Genomic DNA, 19,706 nt, shown 5'->3' with positions numbered 1-19,706 from the left:
CTTTATTTCTATCTCTCTCTCCCTCTCTCTCTTTCTCCATCATAAATGACAGAAAGCCCAATCTCAACCTCTTTAAGCCTAAAAGTGAATAAAGGAATTTATTGGATCATGAGGCAGGGCACTCCAGGGTTTGGCTTCAGACATAGCTAGAGTCTCTGGATCAGGTTTTTATCTCTCCATCTGATGTGTTTTGTTGCTCTTCTAAGAAAGGCTTATCCCTTGTTATGCCCAAATGGCTGCCAGCATTACCTAGGACTATATAAGTAACAGAGTCAATTCCCAGCCTTAAGGATCATTATAACTAAACCCATTGAAATCACACATGACCAGAAAATAGGATTTGGCATGCTTTAGGGACCTGGGGTGGCAGTGTGTCTGGAGCCCACTCAAACCACATGCACTGAGAACAAGAGGTGGGTCACCCCTGAAAATCAGAGTCCCCAGCCCTTGATCACATTCTCATGATCACCTAGCTGAGGTCACTGTATTTTGGAGTTAGCAGGAAATGTCTACAACTGAAGACATCTGATGTCTTGTGGAGCATTTCGGACCCAGGCTGGATTCTGGCTGTCTTGGGGTGCTTGTTTGAACCATGGACATCAGGGTCTACACTCTTCATCCATCATCTGCCCCAGTTTGACCCCAAGGTCATTCAAGAGGTAAGAAGACAAACCTTCCACTATCAACAAACTCCTAGAAGAAACTCATGTTTCAAACTCAAAAGCTGGCCTGCTGAGAAATATTTTATGTAGCAAAAAGTCTCATTAGCATAATATAACCCTGGTTCTGGGTTTCTCAAAGTGCAGAACACTGAATTAGTTACTGTATAAGAATAACACTACATGAAACCTTGAAGAAAATACATATTCCAAGCCCTTCCCCAGGGCTATGGATCAGATTTTGTGGGCTTGGAACCCTGAATAAACATTTTAAGAGATTAAACCAACCAGAGAAAGCTCATGTCTCCTGGATCCTGGACCCTGTATCTGCCAGACCATATAGCTGGTGTGTGTGTGTGTGTGTGTGTGTGTGTACGTGTTTTGTTGTTGTTATTGCTGTTGCTCAATTTAATGAAGTGCTTAAAAACAGAGCCCCTAGAAAATGACAAATCTGGCTTCTCATGCCACATTTGACATTTACTTGTGGTTTACTTGCTACTGTGAGCCTCAGTTTCCTCATCTGTAAAATGGGAGTTTTCATAATTCCTATGTCACAAAATTGTTGAAATATAAATGAGATGGTACAGGAGAAGTGGGTGAAGTGCTTAGCCCTGAGTTGGCATACAGAGGCACCCGGCATGCAGTGGTGGCTGCTGTTCCTGTTAGGTGTATCTCACAGTAATAAGTCACCCGTGTGAACCCTCTCGTTGTACTTCCATTCACCCGAAAATGTGTTTTCCATCTCAGAGGTAGACCTGCCCCTCCACCTCTCAAAGTCCCCTCCCCACAGCCCCTGCAGATCTTGTTCTTTTCTCTGTCCTTCTGTTAGGAGCCCTTCTCATTAATCTTGCATCCATTAAACCTTTTCTCCTGTATTTTCAACCCCTCACTTCTCCGTCTCCATTAATCTATCATCCATTAACTCTTTTCTCCCATGTTTTCAACCTCTTCATCTTCATGAACTGTACTCCCCCTTAGTCCATAAACATATTCAAAGTTCCTCATCCTGAAAAATACCTTCCCTTTACCCGGCTACACACTGGACCAACCCAGTCTTTCCTCCCTTGGTATCAAATTTCTCCATAGACAATTCTCCGCTTGCTCCAGCCACATCCTCTTCACCCACCTTACTCCTGAACACTGCAGCCCTACAAGCGTCTGTCCTCACCCTTCCTCTTCCTTCTAAAAAATCTCCTCTACTTCCATTTCACCAGCATGGGTATCCATTCAAGGGGATCTCAAAACTGTACCTTGGGTCTAGTCTTCTCCCTCCATGCAAATTCCCCCTTGTTTTTCTACCCCAGGTCCATCTGATGATCCCTCCAGCACTTCAGACTACATTTCCCATTTCTCATTCCTCACCTCATGTCAATATCTGCCTCTCCATCATTGTTCACTGCTCACATCCTGCCAGTCCCTGAGGCTTAAAGCTGCACAAAGAACACCAAATCCACCTTTCCCCTCCCCTCCTCCACTAGTACATGGGTGTCTCCAAGGTCTCAGTGTGTTTTAAGCTTGAATTAGTTCAAATTATTAATTACACAAATTTACATACACACATACATACACACACACACACACACACACATACACACGAAGACACAAACAGCAGCATTTGAAAGTTTAATTATTTTGATTTATTTTTCACTTGTGGGGCGCCTCAGTGGCCTAGTCAGTTAAGTGTCCTACTCTTGATTTCAGCTCAGGTCTTGATGTCAGTGTTGTGAGTTCAAGCCCCACATTGGACTCCATGCTGGCAGTGAAACCTACTTAAAAAAATGAGCAGGACATGAGCAGACATTTCTCTGAAGAAGACATCCGGATGGCCAACAGACACATGAAAAGATGCTCACCATCACTCCTTGTCAGGGAAATATAAATCAAAACCACAAGGAGATATAAACCAACACCTGTCATAATGGCTAAAATCAAAAAGACAACAAACAACAGGTGTTGGCGAGGATGTGGAAAAAAAAGCAACCATCATGCACTGTTTAGTAGGAGTGCAAGCTGGTGCAGCCACTGTGGAAAACAGTATGGAGTTCCTCAAAAAATTAAAAATAGAATTACCACATGACTCATTAATTGTACTAGTGAGTGTCTACTCAAATAATACGCAAACACTATTTCCAAAGGATATATGCACCCCCATATTTATTGCAGCATTATTTACAATAGCCACATTATGAAAGCAGATCAAGTGTTCATCCATAGATAAATGGATAAAGAAGATGTGGTATATGTATGTGTGTCTATATATATGATGGAATATTACTCAGTCATAAAAAATAACGAAATCTTGCCATTTTCAACACCTTGGATGGATCTAGAGGGTATAATGCTAAATCAGTAAGAGAAAGACAAATACCATATGATTTTACTCATACAGAATTTAAGAAACAAAAGGAACAAAGAGAAAAAAGAGACCAACCAAAAAACAGACTCTTAACTATATAGAATAAACTGATGGTTACCAGAGGGGAAGTGGGGGGGACGGGTGAAATAGGTGAAGGGGATTAAGAATATACTTCTCGTGATGAGCAATGAGTCATACATAGAATTGTTGAATCAGTATATTGTACATCTGAAACTAATATAACACTGTATGTTAATTATACTGGAAAGAAAGAGAGAGAGACAAGAAAGAAAGGAATAAATGAACAAAGGAAGGGAGGGAGGGAGGAAGGAAGGACAGACGGATGGAAGGAAGGAAGGAAGGAAGTTGACTGGGCTCAGAAAGAGAGGGACTGGCGCCCCTAGGTGGCTCAGTTGGCTGAGTGACTGACTCTTGATGTTGGCTCAGGTCATGATCCCAGGGTTCTGGGATCGAGCTCTGTGTCAGGCTCCACATTGAGCAGAGAAGCTGCTTGAGATTCTCTCTCTCTGTGCCCATTCCTCTTCCCTATGGTTCTGCATGGAAGGTATATATATTCCCATTTTACAAATAAGGGAACAGAGTTGCAGAGGAATTAAGTAACAGGATTGAAGTCAGGCAGGCAGACCCCAAACCCACATTCTCTCCTCTTCAGTGTTCTTGCCCTCCCAGGGTACCTCCACCCTGATCTGAAACTGAAAGACTCCCACTTCTAGCAAAACCATGGTGAATACCAGACATTTTAGACTCTATCTGATCTCCAGCTAAGGTCAATCATCCTCAATTTACTTCCTGCCCTTCACCTGTCTAAATCTAACCTCAGTCTTCCTAAAGTTACTTCTTGTGCCTCTCCTGTCTAAATAAACCATCTTTTGACTATACCTGAGTGTTTCTTCAACCCTGGAGACTTTGCTCCTGTTACTCGTTCTACCTGCAAGAACCTCCTCCATTCCTCTGCCTATAGAGACCATATCCATTTGTTAAATACCGCAACTAAATGCCACCTGTTCCATGAGGTCCCTGGATCACCCAATCAGAAGGAGTATTTCCCTCTGCTAAGTTCTCCTTCCAGTATCTCTTATGACATCTACCAATTTCTGCCTTACCATTTGAGTCCTGTTTTATCTCCTCTATTATTAGTACAAACTCCCAGTTGGAATATTATCTAACTCTTTTTTCATTCCCCCCAACAGTGCCTGATACATGCTATGCACAAAATTCATGCTCAATATAGGTATATTGAAAGAAGTAACAAATGACTACTGGGATGTCCTACAGGGGAGATCCGAATTAAAATGTTAATAGCCGATATTTTAAATCCTTACTATAAGAATAAAATTCCTTCTCTCCTCACTTTCTAGACATTGTTCAAATACCCCATCACCCAGTGCCTTGCTGCGCCAGCTGTGTATCGAATGATTCTACAGCAGATTCCTACCAGGTATGGTAGAAGTGGTGGTGGCTGGCTGGTCATAACAATCTTTGGGTAGGAATTTAAGGAATCCAACCTACTGTGATCTGACTTTTTAACTGTGGTTCTTTGAGGGGTGTGCAGGTGTGTGTGTGCTAAGTTAAGTGTTGGCTAATTATCATTAGTCAGTCTAATTGATTCCTTAAAGCAGGACTAAGAGATCCAAATGAAATGCTAAGTGAGTCTTGCATTATTGTAGGTTTATTATTTTTTGAACATTTTTCTTATGAAAGGACAAACATACAGAAAAATACATAACACATAAATTTATAGATTAATGAATTGCTGAAAACAAAACACCTATGTCACCACTCACATGAGTCACAAAAATAGAATATTGCCTACACCCTAGAGATATCTTCATGACTCCCTATCTCCACTAAAGGAACTCATATCTTGACTTTTATCGTGTTAATTTCCTTATTTTCCCTTACAGATAACCTCCTAAGGAAATAACCCTAAACAAATTATTAAATTTTACTTTCCTTTGAACTTTATGCATGTACTCATACATTATTCTGGAATATCTGGCTTCTTTTTTCAACATTATGTTTTTAAGATGTCTATGTTGCTACATGTTGCTGTAGTTAATTTTCATTGCTGTATAATATCCCATTGTATTAAAACATTGCATATTTTTTTCAGTTCTACCATTAATGGACACTCGGGTAGTTTTTATTCTGGGGTTATTAATGATAAGTGCTGCATTGAATTATTGCACATGTACCCTGGTGCATATAAGCATGCATTTCTGTCACATTTTTCTGGAATAAGAATTGGTAGTTCACACTGACACTACATTCTACAACCCAATTTTTCAAGATATTGAACCCATCTATGCTCCCACTAGCAAGGTAGGAGAATTCCCATTGTTCCATCACATTGGCATCATCTGTTATTGTCAGAGTTTCTCATTTTTCTCAATCTGATGGATGCATAGTTTTCTCTTCCTATAGTTTTCTTTTTGCATTTTCCCATGTTTGTGAGTTAATTTTAGCTAAACTGGAATCTGCTCTTTGAAACATATGGGCATTTATGAATCTTTTAAAGACTCTAAAATTAAAATGGTTGCTCCAAAAATCAGAGTAACATGTTTTAAATATAGAATTAAAATATTAAGGTGTTTAATGACTACCCTTACAAAGCTAATTCTGAAACACAACTTGATTTTATTCATGAAGCCTCATGCTGGTTGGACTCCATTTGTGTTTCAAAACTCATAATTAGCAACTTTTTGAAGTGTTCATCAGATGATTATCTTTGTCCAAATCCAGTAAAATCCAACCATGTCATAACTAGTGACTGCATCACACTCTGCCCATTTTATCTATCTTGAATAAACCTGAAGAATGAAGAAAACACCTCAGTAAAACCAGCCCTCCCGTCCATCACCCCTGACTCTAAAGGCACCAGGACAGTGTGATGAGGATGGAAAGGTGGACAAGATGTCTGCTGCCTCTCTCATCCCCAACAGCTGACCTGGTCCAGCCCCAGGCCAGCTGATAATCAGATCTCAGTCGCTTCTCCCCATGTCTTTCAAGGAATGCATTATTATTTTATGTCTGTTTTTGTCTCATTTATGGAAAATTTGATGAGGAAAATGAAGAGGATTTATGTCACACAGTGTACCTACTACAAATGTTGACAGCCAACTTTTCTGCTCTTTCTGAAATTCCTTCTCTCAGGGCTGTTACCTACAACCCTTCTCTCTCTTCCTACACTCATCCTGGTCTTCCTTGATGTCCTGAGCAATTCATTTCCACCCCTTAACTTGCATTTTCTGCTCAGAAATACAAAAGCCCTTCAGTTCACATGACTCCACTCTTCATAGAAGGCAGTGCAGTTCTGTTATCATCCTAACAAGCTTTTGGGGAGCCTTATCTTCCACCCATTATGGTTTATAAAATATCCTTCTTAGCCACAGAGGATGTTAAGACAAGGCCTGAAAAATACGTCTTTGCCATCTTTTTACATCAACTTCCAAATTTGGTCCAAACTTTTGACCAAACCCATTAACCTCACCACCACCACCCACCCCTTGCCAGAAGAGTTAATATGAACCACCAGGAAATGAGTGACTTTCCCTTGGCTTTGACCTCCAGTAAATTGCCCCAAAGGCAAGTAAGAACATGAGGAAGCAGGAGGATAAATGATCCAGATGGCAAGGCTATGAGTGAGCTCTTAACACTCTGGGCCTGGGACAGAGCATCCAAGACCTGACCACAAGTTCTGTTGATACCTTGCCTTTCCCTTAGTCTCAGGTTCCCTGCCCTGGAGCACTGCATTACTGGTGGGGAGGCTCTGCTGCCAGAGGAGCAAGAGGAGTGGAGAAGACGGACAGGCGTTCTGCTCTACGAGGTCTATGGACAGTCAGAAACAGTAGGTAGACAGTCCTTTCTGGGCCAGTCAGGATGTGCTTAGCCATCCTGAATCGTGTGTGCAGAGGAGCAGAATCGTGTGTGCAGAGGCCCCACTCTGCTCACAGCATTGCCTGAAGATGATAGGGCTTCAGAGTTTTAGGCTAGTTTGCCCCAAATCAGTTTGCACAAAGATAATTCACAGCTAATCAATGTGTCAAGAGGCCAGTGTGCTGAAAACTATTGGGTGAGGACTTTGAAAGTGGTCTAAGGACATGATGCCACTGTCCCTGTGATCATTAAGCTCTATGGAGCTCATCAAGGGTGGAGGGGTGGGAGGTTCTTTCCAGTAACAAGGAGGCCACCATCCACAAGTTCTGCCCACTTCACCATCCCTTCCTAGGGTAACAACCACAACAGCCAGGAGTTGGCCCCAGAAGTTCATTTCTGGGGGTTTAGGTGAACAGCACACAGGTTTGATTGTGGGACACTAGCTGGAGTGGAGGAGGGAGCAGAGACTTTCTGTATATACCAAACACACACGCACACACACACGCGCACACACACACACACACACACACACACACACACACACAGTGTGATTCTCAAAGGCGTCACTGAGCAGCCATGTGGTGGGGCATTCAGAGTATCATGCATGTTGTAAACCACAACAACTTTATCAATGATAGTGGGGGCAGATATCCCTCGTCCTACACATTCTCAAGCCACTTCTATTGCTGGACAGAGCCACTTCCCCAACCTCCTTATTATCCCCGAGGCTGACAGAGGGTTGGCTACCATCTCAGGAGCTGCAGCAAAATGGCTATTTTAGCCTCAATTAATATACTTCACTGACTTTTTTTTTGGAAAAAAAATTCTTTTAAATAATCAGTAAATTGGTCTGCTTCAGGGTGAGATATATTAAGATTTCAAGTTTGTCCTTGTATGGTTCATAGTTTATATTTGGACAAGGTGGATGGTGGTGGAATGGGAACTACCTACACCCATGACATCCCTTTACAACAATTATTTGCAACAATAGACAGAATACTCCCTTATACTTGACGGTGCTGTATTTCTCAATGTACTTTCATACCTACTGCCTCGTCTATGGAACATTTTCCATATGCCTGTACTGTGAGCAACAGCATAGCAAAGGGGAAAGAGCTTCCCCTCCCAGGAACTCAGACACAAGTTCAGATCTCAGCCTTGCCAATCACAGGCTTCGAGACCATAGGCATATCATTGAACCTTCCAGAGTCTCTGCTTCTCCATCTCCAAAATGGAAATATTATCCAGTCTTTCTGGGTTGTAATAAGGGAGATGAAAGGATGTATATAAAGCTCTGGCTACAGTGTCCAACCGCTTGTACATACTCACCTTGCAGTTACTCTTGTATTTAAGCAGGGGTTGCACTAGAATGCTGGGGGGTGGGATATAGAAATGAATGGGGGCAGTCTCTATTCTCAGGATGCTTGTTATCCACTGAGAGGAACAGACAAGCAAAAATAAGTATGATGCTCTGTTGGCTACAATGGAAGTATGAGGGGAAAATACTACAGAAGAATCTCCCAACTGACTTTTCTTGGGGGCTGAATAATAGCAGGTAGTAGTTGTTTATTGAACATAACCTGGTGTGCCTGGTGAAGGGTTTTCCGTACACCCAGGTACTCTGGGAGGTAAGTGTTATAATTACCCACCTTTACATAAGAGAAATCAAAGAGGATTAATTGGCACACAACTGGAGTGAAGATTCACATCCATGAAACAAATCTTAGTCTGACTTAACTTTAGAAACAATGATATTTTAGAGTACCATAAAGGAGGAATATGGTGCATCAGGAAGATAAAGGGGGTGGGGCAGTTCTCTAGCAGAAGGGACAACACAAACAATATGAATACTCTCAACACAGCTCTGAATAATTACGACTAGGTTCCTCTCACTGTGCAACAGCCCCAAGTAAACATTAATGGTTTCATGGCCTTCCTCCAGCAAATGGACACATGTCTGACATATAGTGGGCCCACCACACCTGATATTACATGCCCACAGGTGCTGTGAACATCTGTAGACCAGAGTTGGGTCAATGCCTTGCACCTTACCTTGAATCTGGGCCTTCTAGCTTTCTCATAAGAGCTCTTTGCACAGCGTCAAATGACATTGGTGAGCCAGGATGCTGTGTATAGTTCTTGATGCTTTGTAATCAGCCAGGACTCTTTGACCAACCCCATTTTCTTTCTTTTGTAAACAGGGAATAAGTTGTGGCACTTTACGGGGAATGAAGATCAAGCCAGGTTCCATGGGGATAAGTATCCCCCCCTTCGACATCCAGGTTTGGTCCTAAAGACATTGGCCAGGAATAGTTAGGGCTTAGCTGGGATTGGACAATTGTGTGACACCAGGTGACAGAGCCAGCTGTTCCCACCCCACTCCCCTGCCCCAGTTGCCGTCCTTCCTCCTCTCCTCCTATTTTCCCTCTGATTTCCTTGGGAGGCTTCGTTTGAGAACTGCAGTATCCTGGGCAGGAATGCAGCTGAGCCTGGCAGCTGGAGGCCTCACACACAACAGATGGGACCAGAGCACCTGGAGCACCCTGGCATCTCTCTCCATCATCTGGTGCTTCTAGTTTTTCCTTACCTGTGTCTTCCAGCTTGACGATGCATTTGCAATGCTTCTATATCCATGAAACAAATAGACCCATGACTGGGATTTCACCATTTGCTGAATTCAAACACTTTTGGCAGTTTTAATTTATTTTCTGACAGGGCTTCTCCCCCCCATTTATTCTCACTGGTGTCACAGGAATAGTCAGCTAACGTTTGGGTGTGGCAGGTGTGTTGGGGTGGCCCTGCAGGGCGGGATTCACAGGCCTCTTGCTCCAGATCATTGATGAGAAGGGCAACATCCTGCCACTCAACACTGAAGGCAACATTGGCATCAGGATCAAGCCAACCAAGCCCATTGGCCTCTTCATGTGCTATGAGGTAAGTGGTGACCCTCACCTGACCCCTTCCAGGCCCTGAAAATCCCTGCAGGGAGCTGTGTGGGTGCTGAGTGAGTGGGAGTGATTCAGCTCTGCACCCTGAGCCTTCTTCATACCTCCTGTCATTCACTCCAACTCAGTGAAGCCTCTTCTTTAAAAAACTTTTTTCAGTGTTCATTTGAAGAGAGAGAGAGAGAGAGAGAGAGAGAGAGAGAGAGAGTGTGAGTGGTGGAGGGGCAGAGAGAGAGGGAGACACAGAATCCGAAGCAGGCTCCAGGCTCTGAGCTGTCCACACAGAGCCCCATGAAGGGGCTCGAACTCACAAATCGTGATCTTATGACCTGAGCCAAAGTCAGAAGCTTACCCAATTGAGCCACCCAGGTGCCCCCAATGAAGCCTCTTCTAATTAATCTCCCGTGTTCCCACATCCCTTCCTGTCCTAAGCCATCTGGCATTTAAGTGCTGATGGGGTAGAAAGAAGTCTGGTTTCAGAAGCAGCATACTTGGGTAACAATGATCTTTTGTGTTTGAGAGTGCAAGCTTTAACTGGGTTCACATCCTACAGTTCCACTTACCAACCACAAATCTGTTAACAATGCTGAGCCTCCAGGGGTCACTTTTGTCTGCACTTCACAGAGAAAGAAACTGCAGATTGGAAGAGTTGTATGTCTTCTGCATGTCAAATAAATGGCCGCTCCAGGATTCAATCCCACATCTTTTTGGTCCCCAGCACCTATATAAGAAATTGAGGGATTACATAAAACTGTGACAGATTCTAAGGATACCTGAAACTCTTAACCAGACAAACCCTAGCCTGGTTAGTAGTGGCCACTAAGAAGAAATTCTCAGCTTCCAAGATTGGCCAGGGGAGGGTGGACAGACCTTGAAATTGACCTCAGACCCATCTCCTTTCTCCACAGTAACAGCCATTCGTATCACTGTTGTCACTCTATGGCCTATGGCAGGGGAAGCGGGGCACTGCTTCTTTTGAGATATTATTGCCCAAAAGCAAATATGCAGACCCTAGCCTTTATTCACTGTAGCACAATTTTAAATGTGTGTAAAAGAGAAAATTGTAAACACAGAGTAACACGTATATACTTCAGTGGTTCTCAACCCTGCATTTGAGGAGATTTAAAAATATTAAATTTTGGATCCAACCACAGAGATTCTGGTTAAATTAAACTGGGAAAGTCCAGAGCAATGACAGTTTTTTCTTAATTGGAAATTATATATTTCGTTTTACAAAGATCTCCTCAGTCTATGCCCAAACCTGTATATATATGTATGTCATTTCACATGCTCTCATGACTATATGTTGTCACCCCTCCACTGAGATTTGTTTGCTTTTTTCCTTTCATTTTTTTATTGAGATAAAATATATATAATATGAAATTTATCCTTTTCACCATTTTTAAGCACACAATTCAGTGGCATTGAGTAAATTCACAATATTGTGCAATAATTACCACCATGCATCTGCAGAAAATTTCTTTCATCCCAAACAGAAACTCTGTTCTCATTGAACAACTCCCTCTTCCTCATATTCCTAGTGTTGGTAACCTTTAATATACTTTTTGTCTTTAAGAATATGCCTCTTTTAGGGGCACCTGGGAGGATCAGTCAGATAAGCGTCCAACTTCCACTCAGGTCATGATCTCACGGTTTGTGAGTTTGAGCCCCGTGTTAGACTCTGTGCTGACAGCTCAGAGCCTGGAGCCTGCTTCAGATTCTGTGTCTCCGTCTCTCTCTACCCCTCCTCTGCTCCTGCTCTGTCTCTCTCTCTCTCAAAAATAAACAGACATTTAAAAAATGTAAAAAAAAAAAAATGCCTATTTTAGGCACCTCAATTAAGTGGAATTGTGCAACATTTGCCCTTTTGTGTCTGGTTTCATTTCGCCTAACACATGTTTTCAAGGCTCCCTCATGTTGTAGCATGTACCAAATGTCATTTTTTAAGGCTAAATGATATTCCATTATATGTATGTACTATGTTTTGTATATCCATCAATTTCTTAATAGACATTTGGGTTATTTCCACCTTTTGGCTACTGTGAATAATGCTGCAATGAACATTGGTGTGCAAGTATCTGTTTGAGTTCCTGCTTTCACTTCTTTTGGGTGTATACTCAAAAGTGGAATTCCTGGATCATATGGTAATTCTATATTTACTTTTTGAGGAATTGTCAAAATGTTTTCCACAAGTGGCTATACCATTTTCTATTTCCATCAGCAATGCACAAGTGTTCCAGTTTCTCCATATCCTTGCCGATATTTGTTAAATTTTCAGGTTTGTTGTTGTGTATACAATGGTCATTCTAGGGGCGCCTGGGTGGCTCAGTTGGTTAAGCATCCATCTTCGGCTCAGGTCATGATCTCACAGTTCGTGGGTTCGAGCCCCGCATTGGGCTCTGTGCTGACAGCTCAGAGTCTGGAGCCTGCTTCAGATTCTGTGTCTCCCTCTCTCTCTGCTCCTCCCCCACTCAGGTTCTGTTTCTCTGTCTCTCAAAACTAAATAAACATTAAAAAAATTAAAAAAAATACAATGGTCATTCTAATGGGTGGGAAGTGATATAGTATGTCATTGTGGTTTTGATTTGCATTTCCCTAATGACTAATGATGTTGAGCATCTTTCCATATTCATATTCTTTTTTAAACTATTTTTTAAGTTTATTTATTTATTTTTGAGAGAGAGAGAGAGAGAGAGAGAGAGAGAGAACAAGCAGGGGAGGGCAGAGAGAGAGAGAGAATCCCAAGCAGGTCCTGCACTGTCAGCGTGGAGCCTGATGCTGGGCTTGAACTCACAAGCTGTGAGATCATGATCTGAGCTGAAACCAAGAGTCAGACACTTAACCGACTGAGCCACTCAGGCACCCCTTCATATTCTCATTGATCATTTGTGTATCTTCTCTGGCCAATTGTCTGTTGAAGTCCTTTGCCTATTTTTACAATTGGGGTTTCTGTTGTTGTTGATTTGTAAGAGCTCTTTATTCATTTTGGATATGAATCTCTTATCAGATATATGCTTCCAATATATCACATATATTACTTCCATTCAGTGCATTGTCCTTTTACTCTCTTGATAGTATCCTTTGATGTAAAATTTTAAAAATTTGATAAGGAACATTTTATCTATTTTTTTTGTTTGTTTCATGTGCTTTTGGTGTCATAGTCAATAAATAATTGCCAAAAACAAAGTCATGAAGACTTTCCCCTATGTTTTCTTCTAAGAGTTCCAGAATTTCAGTTCTTCTGTTTAGGTTCTTGACCCATTTTGAGTTAATTTCTGTGTATGGCATATGGTAATTTCATTCATTTGCATGTGGACATCCTAGTTTCTCAGTGCCATTTGTTGAAAAGATTAACTTTCCCACTGAATGGTCTTGGCATTCTTGCCTAAAATCCAGTTGGAAGGGAACCTAAAAAGAGATGTCATTCAATGTTTTTAAAATGGTTTTTTTAGGGGGCACCTGGGTGGCTCAGTCCAACTCTTGATTTTGGCTCATCATGATCTTATGGTTGTAAGATTGAGCCCTGCTTCAGGCTCCACTCTGGGCTAGGAGCCTACATAGGTTTCTCTCTCTCTCTCTCTCTCTCTCTCTCTCTCCCTCCTCTCCCTCTGTCCCTGCTATCTTGTTCACTCTCTCTCCTTCTGCCTCTCTCTCTCTCTCTCTGAAAAAAAAATAAGCTCAAAGTAAAAAAATAAAACTTTTTTTTTTTCTGGAACCTCTTAAAATCATTTTATGTTCCACGTGAGGGATGATGCTAACACACTGCTTAGTGGTTGAGTGCAGAGGCTGAAGAGTAAGAATTTTAAATTCAAATACCAGCCCTTCCACTGACCAGCTGAGTGACTTTGAGCAAGTTATTGTGCTATTCTGAACACTCATTTCTTCTACTAAATGGGCTGTAAAAATCTAGCCCCACATGAAACCTGTACATGCATGTTCAGAGCAGTTCTATTCACAACAGCTTCAAACCAGAAACAAGCCAAATGCCCTTCAATAGGTGGACATCCAAACTGGAGTTCGTCCATAACATGAAATACCATTTAGCAATAAATAGGATCAAAGTACTGATGAATGCAAGAAACTGGATGAATTTGCAGAAAATTATACGGAATGAAAAAATTAAAAAAAAAAAAAAAAGAGCTAGACCCAAAAGGTTGCATACTATTACAGGATTCCATTTATGTAACATTCTTAAAATGACAAAATTATAAAACTGGGGAATAGATTAGCCACTGTCAAGGGGTTTGGGATTTGGAGGGAGGAGGGAGGGAAAGCAGGAGGAAGGTCGGTGTGATACAAAAGAGCAATGATCCTTGGGACTGTAGGAGCCTTCTGTGTCTTGACCACGGTGGTGGATGCAGGAACCTGCACATGTGATAAAGTTGCAAAGTACTGAATACACCAGACACACACACATAAGTACAAATAAACCACTGGGAAATCTGAGATTGGTGGATTGTAGCAATGTCAATATCCTGGTTGTGATATTGAAGTACAGTTTTGCAAGATGCTACCATGGGGAAAACTGGGTAAATGGTACACAGGATCTCTGTGTTATTTCTTATAACTGCATGCAAGTATACAATTATCTTAAAGTAAACAGTTTAATTTGAAAAATACCAGCCTTATAGGCTTTCTGGGAGGATCGGGTGAGATAGTATTGGGGGAAGGAAATTCTTTTAACAAAAGTTTTTGACACCTCTCATTTTTTTCAGACACACTGTGAATGCTAAGTTGAGAACAATAAATAAAAGGGTCCATGCTCTAGTGGAAATTTTATTCTACTAGAGCTCCACACAAAAATTTGTCCTTAAAATTGGCTCAATATTGTCCACTAATTGGCAAGTAGTGTGCATTGAGTACTTGGATGTAGTGAAAATAGACTCAGAAAGATTACAAAACTTGTCTCAGTGCCAGGTAGAACAAGGAGCAGAATTTGAACCCAGATCTGAGTACCAGGTTGTGGGTCATCATCGCTAAACTAATTGCCTTCAGGGATGCCTGGGTGGCTCAGTCGGTTGGGCATCTGACTTCAGCTCAAGTCAGGATCTCACACTTTGTGAGTTCGAGCCCTGCATCAGGCTCTGTGCTGACAGCTCAGAGCCTGGAGCATGCGTCAGATTCTGTGTGTGTGTCTGTGTGTGTGTGTGTGTGTGTGTGTGTCTGCCCCTTCCTCTCTCTCTCTCAAAAATAACAGTAAAAAAATTTTTTTTTAATTTAAACTAATTGTCTTCAACAAACGGGTGCTGTTATCTTTTCAGGACAACCCAGTAAAGACTGCAGAAGTGGAGTGTGGGGACTTTTACAACACTGGGGATAGAGCAACTATGGATGAAGAGGGCTACATATGGTTCCTTGGGAGGAATGATGACATCATCAATTCCTCTGGGTAGGTATGATTGATCTGAGCCAGGAAGCATCACTCTCACATGCCTGATGGGATCTAGCTTGTCCATACATTTGTCCATGCATTGGTGATTTGATCCTCAGGCTAATTCTGAACAAGCTTTGTCTATGAGGTCCTTTTCTGGGGCTATCTGTGTATCTTCCCCAAGCCCGGCATCCAGAAGAATCAATCAAAATGAAGTTCAACAAGGTCTTCAAGAGGAACATAAGACATTATACAATTTAGGGGCACCTGGGTGGCTCAGCTGGTTAAGCATCCAACTTCTGCTTGTGTCATGATCTTGCAGTCTTTGAGTTCAAGCCCTATGTCGGACACTGTACTGACAGCTCAGAGTCTGGATCCTGCTTCAGATTCCCTGTCTTCCTCTCTCTCTGTCTCTCCCCCTCTTGCACTTTGTCTGTCTGTCTGTCTCTCTCTCTCTCTCCCCAAAATAAATAAACATAAAAAAAAGACATTATACAATTTAAAGGATTTGGAAGGAAGACTTTACTTTGACCCCTACTGGTTGAGGAAGCTTATTCTATGCTTGGCTTCTCTGATCGGACACAACATTTCACAGAAAAACTTAATAATAAGTAATAGCAATTAAACTCTATGGAGCACTTCCTATGTGGAGGCACGCTCCGCAGTGCTTTATATAATCCAGCTCTCAATGCTAGAAGGTACATGCAATTATGCCCATTTTGCATATGAGGAAACTGAGTTACCAGTGAAGAAAGTTTCCTAAAGTTTCAAAGGGAACGGGCTGCAACCCAGATTTGAACTAGTTATCTGGCTCTAAGTCTGTTGTCCCTAACACTTATGTGATTTAAAAGATTTTTGGCATATTACACTAGAGTAACAAGTCCTCTTGGAGATTTCAGGGAGTGAGTTTGTTTCCTTTTTTAATTTCTAAAACATGCTAATATAGTGGGAAATAGGATACAGAGTTTACATGAATGTTTAAGGTAAAAGTTGAGGCTGCCAATAGGTTTCATGCCAGGGGAAGCTGCTTGAGCCAAGCCCTGGAACCCAGGGAGGACTAAACCTGGGCCCTCTTCCCAGACCAGCAGCAGTGAGGTGAGAAACCCTGGGGAGCATGTGAGTGTTGTATTGTGTACATGAAGTGCAAGACAGAGGAAGGTCACAGGTATCTGGGCTCCCTGAGACAGTTATCCTACATGGCAAAGGAAGATGTGACTCTGCAAAATATGACACTTGAGGGCCTGGGTCACCCAGCCCTGCCAGCTGCTCAGAAACCAAGAAGGAGTCATTGATCCTCCAGGTACCGAATCGGGCCAGCAGAGGTGGAGAATGCCCTGGCTGAACATCCAGCAGTGGCTGAATCAGCTGTGGTGAGCAGCCCAGACCCGATTCGAAAGGAGGTAAGGAGGAGGACACAGAGGTCATCTTGTCTGTGTGTGGGCACCTGGAAGGCCGGTGCAAGAAAGACATCCCCCAGGCCCTATTTTCCCAGTCTCCCACCTAAGGTGAAAGGAGGGCAGAGAGCATGTGCATGTGCATTTACACTGTGTGGTCACCAGAGGGCACTGGGCCAAAACTGTGACAAAATGGTGCTTGTGAATCCTGCACACTGAGGCCTCCAATCTGCTGTTGAATGAGCCCTTGCTCTGTGCCAACTCATTTCCCCCTCACAACAGCCTAATTCTTTAAGGATTCTGATATCCTTTTTCACAGTAAAGAAACAAGCATAAAGAGATTAAGTAACTTGCCTGATCACAAAGCTCTTAAGTGGTGGAGGTGGAATGGGAATTTGAGTAATCCTTCTCTGGATCATGCATTCATTGATTCAACAGGTGTGTGCTGACTACCTACTATGTACAAGGCCCTGTGCCCTGTAATAGGGACATAAGTAATATAAAACTATTTAATTACCAACATTTATTTCATGGCCACAGAACTCTATCTACAATAATAGTAAAAATGGTGATGATAATGATAGGAATACAAATAATTTAAACTGGCTTCATGTTTTGCATGTAATATCTCAATGAATCTTGACATAAATGCAACGAGGGGTGAAGCTATGCTATCCCCACATCACTGAGAAGGAAATGGAGGCCGAGAGGTTATTTTATAAGACAAAGAGTAGAAATTGGAAGTATGGAAACTGGTCGTGTTCTTCTGCAAAGGCTCAACTCTCCCCTTGTTTTTCCATTTACTTAATAAACATTTACTTTTTAAACTATACAATTGGTTGCCACTCAGCCTGAGCCTTCACTCTGGTTCTGCGCTACAGGTGGTGAAGGCATTTATTGTCCTGACCCCGGAATTCCTCTCCCATGACCAGGACCAGCTCACCCAGGAGCTGCAGCAGCATGTGAAGTCAGTGACAGCCCCATATAAGTACCCGAGGAAGGTGAGTGAGGGCAGATGGATGGGATGTGCTCCCCTCCAGTGGTTCCTGGGGCTCTGCTGCCCCAAATCCTCTAGGGTGGCCAAGGAGAAGCTTATGTAGCCAACAGAATGAACATTTTCCTATGCAGAAGAAGCAGTTCAACTCAGGGATATGGGGAACCAACTTAATCAGAGGGAACATTTGTCCTGTGTCAAAAACATGGCTGGCAGGTCAAAGTAAAGAAATAAATTGAGACAAGTGCCCAGAGACATCAAGATTATTTGTAATCTTTGAACATTTGGAAAAGAAATTCCAATCAATAACTGCTACACATTTTAAAAACATTATTCGTAGTAAGAAATACATTCTAAATTGCAACCCAGTACATGTATAGATACATAACAAATACAGGCTAACAAAGTAATATTAATTCTAACATACAATACATTCTGAGAGTTTTTATTCTACTTCATTTGTTTTCAAGGCCATGTGCAACCTATGGAAGTGTTCAGGAATAGAGAAATCATTACATTATTTATGGTATTTAATGTAGTCCTATAATTTAAAAAGACAACGCAGATCTTTTATTTGTAACTTGAAAACATCACAGTATCTTATTAAGAGAAAAAAGCAGGCTGTAAATGAATATACCTAATATCATATTTGTTGGAAAACAACAGTTTGAAAGGATACATGTGCCGCAAATTAACATTTCCTTCTTTTGTAATAATACGTTGCAGCATTTTCTGAATGTTTACAATCAGGACATAAAGCTATACAGCTAACATTTATTGGCATTCACTATGTGTACCAGGTCCTGGACTCAAAGATTTACATTTTTACTATTTGATTTAATCCTCTTCAAACTTGAGATGCTGTAACCACCCATTTTACAGAGCAGAAACGGAGGCTCAGAGACTCCCAGTAAATTGCCTGAGGTTGGAGTTAATAAAAGGATGGAGCTGGAACTCAGACCCACGTGTATCTGACAAGAGATCATGCTTTGAATGTTGGGCTGTCCTGCCTCTTAGGAGGAAAACAGAGGATGCATGAAAGTTAGGATGGACTAGAGGTTATTGTGGGTAACAAATAGCCCCAAAATCTTAGAACCTTATAATAAGGGAAGTTTCTTCCTTGTTCATACCACATGTCCACCATGGTCCTCCTGGGACCAGGATAAAAGAGTACCCACCATAGGTGACTACTAGATGCTATAAGAGATGGACAGAGAGGTGACCAGACTCAGTTGTTCCCAAGTGTTGTGTTCAAGGTGGCACACTTCACTCCCACTCACATTTCACTGGTCAGAGCATGTCACAGGGCTACGTCCAGCTTAGTGGGTCAAAGGACAATGTGACATACTTGGTGGAGCCTAGTGAGGCCACTACATGGTGCCAGCCTGTCTGGGGGACTATGCAAAGGCAAAGAAGGGAGGTGGGGCATTGGTAGTAAATGATAGCAGGACTAAGTCAGGATGGGTTTGCTTCATCCTCAACCAGGTGGAATTTGTCCCAGAGCTGCCCAAAACCATCACTGGCAAGATTAAGAGAAGTGAACTTCGGAAAAAGGAGTTTGGTCAGCTGTAATCAGCAAAACACTCAGAAACCACTCTGTAATCTTGACTACATCCTTGGCTGCCTCAGTTTCCCCACTATGGAGAGGGTGAGGAGGGGAATGTAGAGCACTGTTTTGTAGCATCAGGAGTGCCCATGTTCTAGCATTTTTGTTCTCTTAAATTAATATGTTATTGTCTTCCCTCCACATCCCTGGGTAAGTGCTCCAAATGTGGTCTGGTAATAAAACATTGACATCAGCATCCGAGGCGACCTTGTATTGTGCTTTTATTCTGTGAATAAACTGGCACTAAATGCTATCCCTCCATAATTCTTCCCAAGTTCCATCAGAGAAAACTCTGGTGCCAGATTCTCCCTCCTGGTTCCAGGGACCCTGGGTGACTCCTTATGCCCATTCAACAACTAGGACACAGAGGTCAGGGGGACATTCCTGTGGCCCCAGGTGTCCATCTCTGTCTGGCTTGACCATGCTCTGCTGAGGATGAGGCCAGGGTCAGAGCTAGTGAGGTGGCCGGGGAAGGGGGAAAGGG

The 19,706-nt window shown here is 42.3% G+C and overlaps 1 protein-coding gene across 2 annotated transcripts in view; it reads left to right on the top strand.

Moving 5' to 3' along the window:
* LOC132689163 (acyl-coenzyme A synthetase ACSM1, mitochondrial-like) overlaps positions 1 to 19,418 on the top strand; it is a 44,593-nt gene extending 25,175 nt beyond the window's left edge. For both annotated transcript variants that reach the window (XM_060648671.3, XM_060648673.3), the window contains exons 6-14: positions 500 to 659; positions 4,395 to 4,474; positions 6,760 to 6,883; positions 9,114 to 9,194; positions 9,745 to 9,846; positions 15,119 to 15,246; positions 16,529 to 16,628; positions 17,504 to 17,623; positions 19,102 to 19,418. In XM_060648671.3, the coding sequence (XP_060504654.3) occupies positions 500 to 659; positions 4,395 to 4,474; positions 6,760 to 6,883; positions 9,114 to 9,194; positions 9,745 to 9,846; positions 15,119 to 15,246; positions 16,529 to 16,628; positions 17,504 to 17,623; positions 19,102 to 19,188 (982 nt within the window). In that variant the 3' untranslated portion in view covers positions 19,189 to 19,418. The remainder of the gene's footprint in view (positions 1 to 499; positions 660 to 4,394; positions 4,475 to 6,759; positions 6,884 to 9,113; positions 9,195 to 9,744; positions 9,847 to 15,118; positions 15,247 to 16,528; positions 16,629 to 17,503; positions 17,624 to 19,101) is intronic.
* Positions 19,419 to 19,706: the final 288 nt, after the last annotated feature.

The sequence above is a fragment of the Panthera onca genome, chromosome E3 (assembly GCF_046562875.1).
Source record: "Panthera onca isolate mPanOnc1 chromosome E3, mPanOnc1 haplotype 2, whole genome shotgun sequence".
NCBI lineage: Eukaryota > Metazoa > Chordata > Mammalia > Carnivora > Felidae > Panthera > Panthera onca.
Note: the sequence above shows the minus strand (reverse complement) of the source record. Positions and strands in the feature narration are given on the sequence as shown.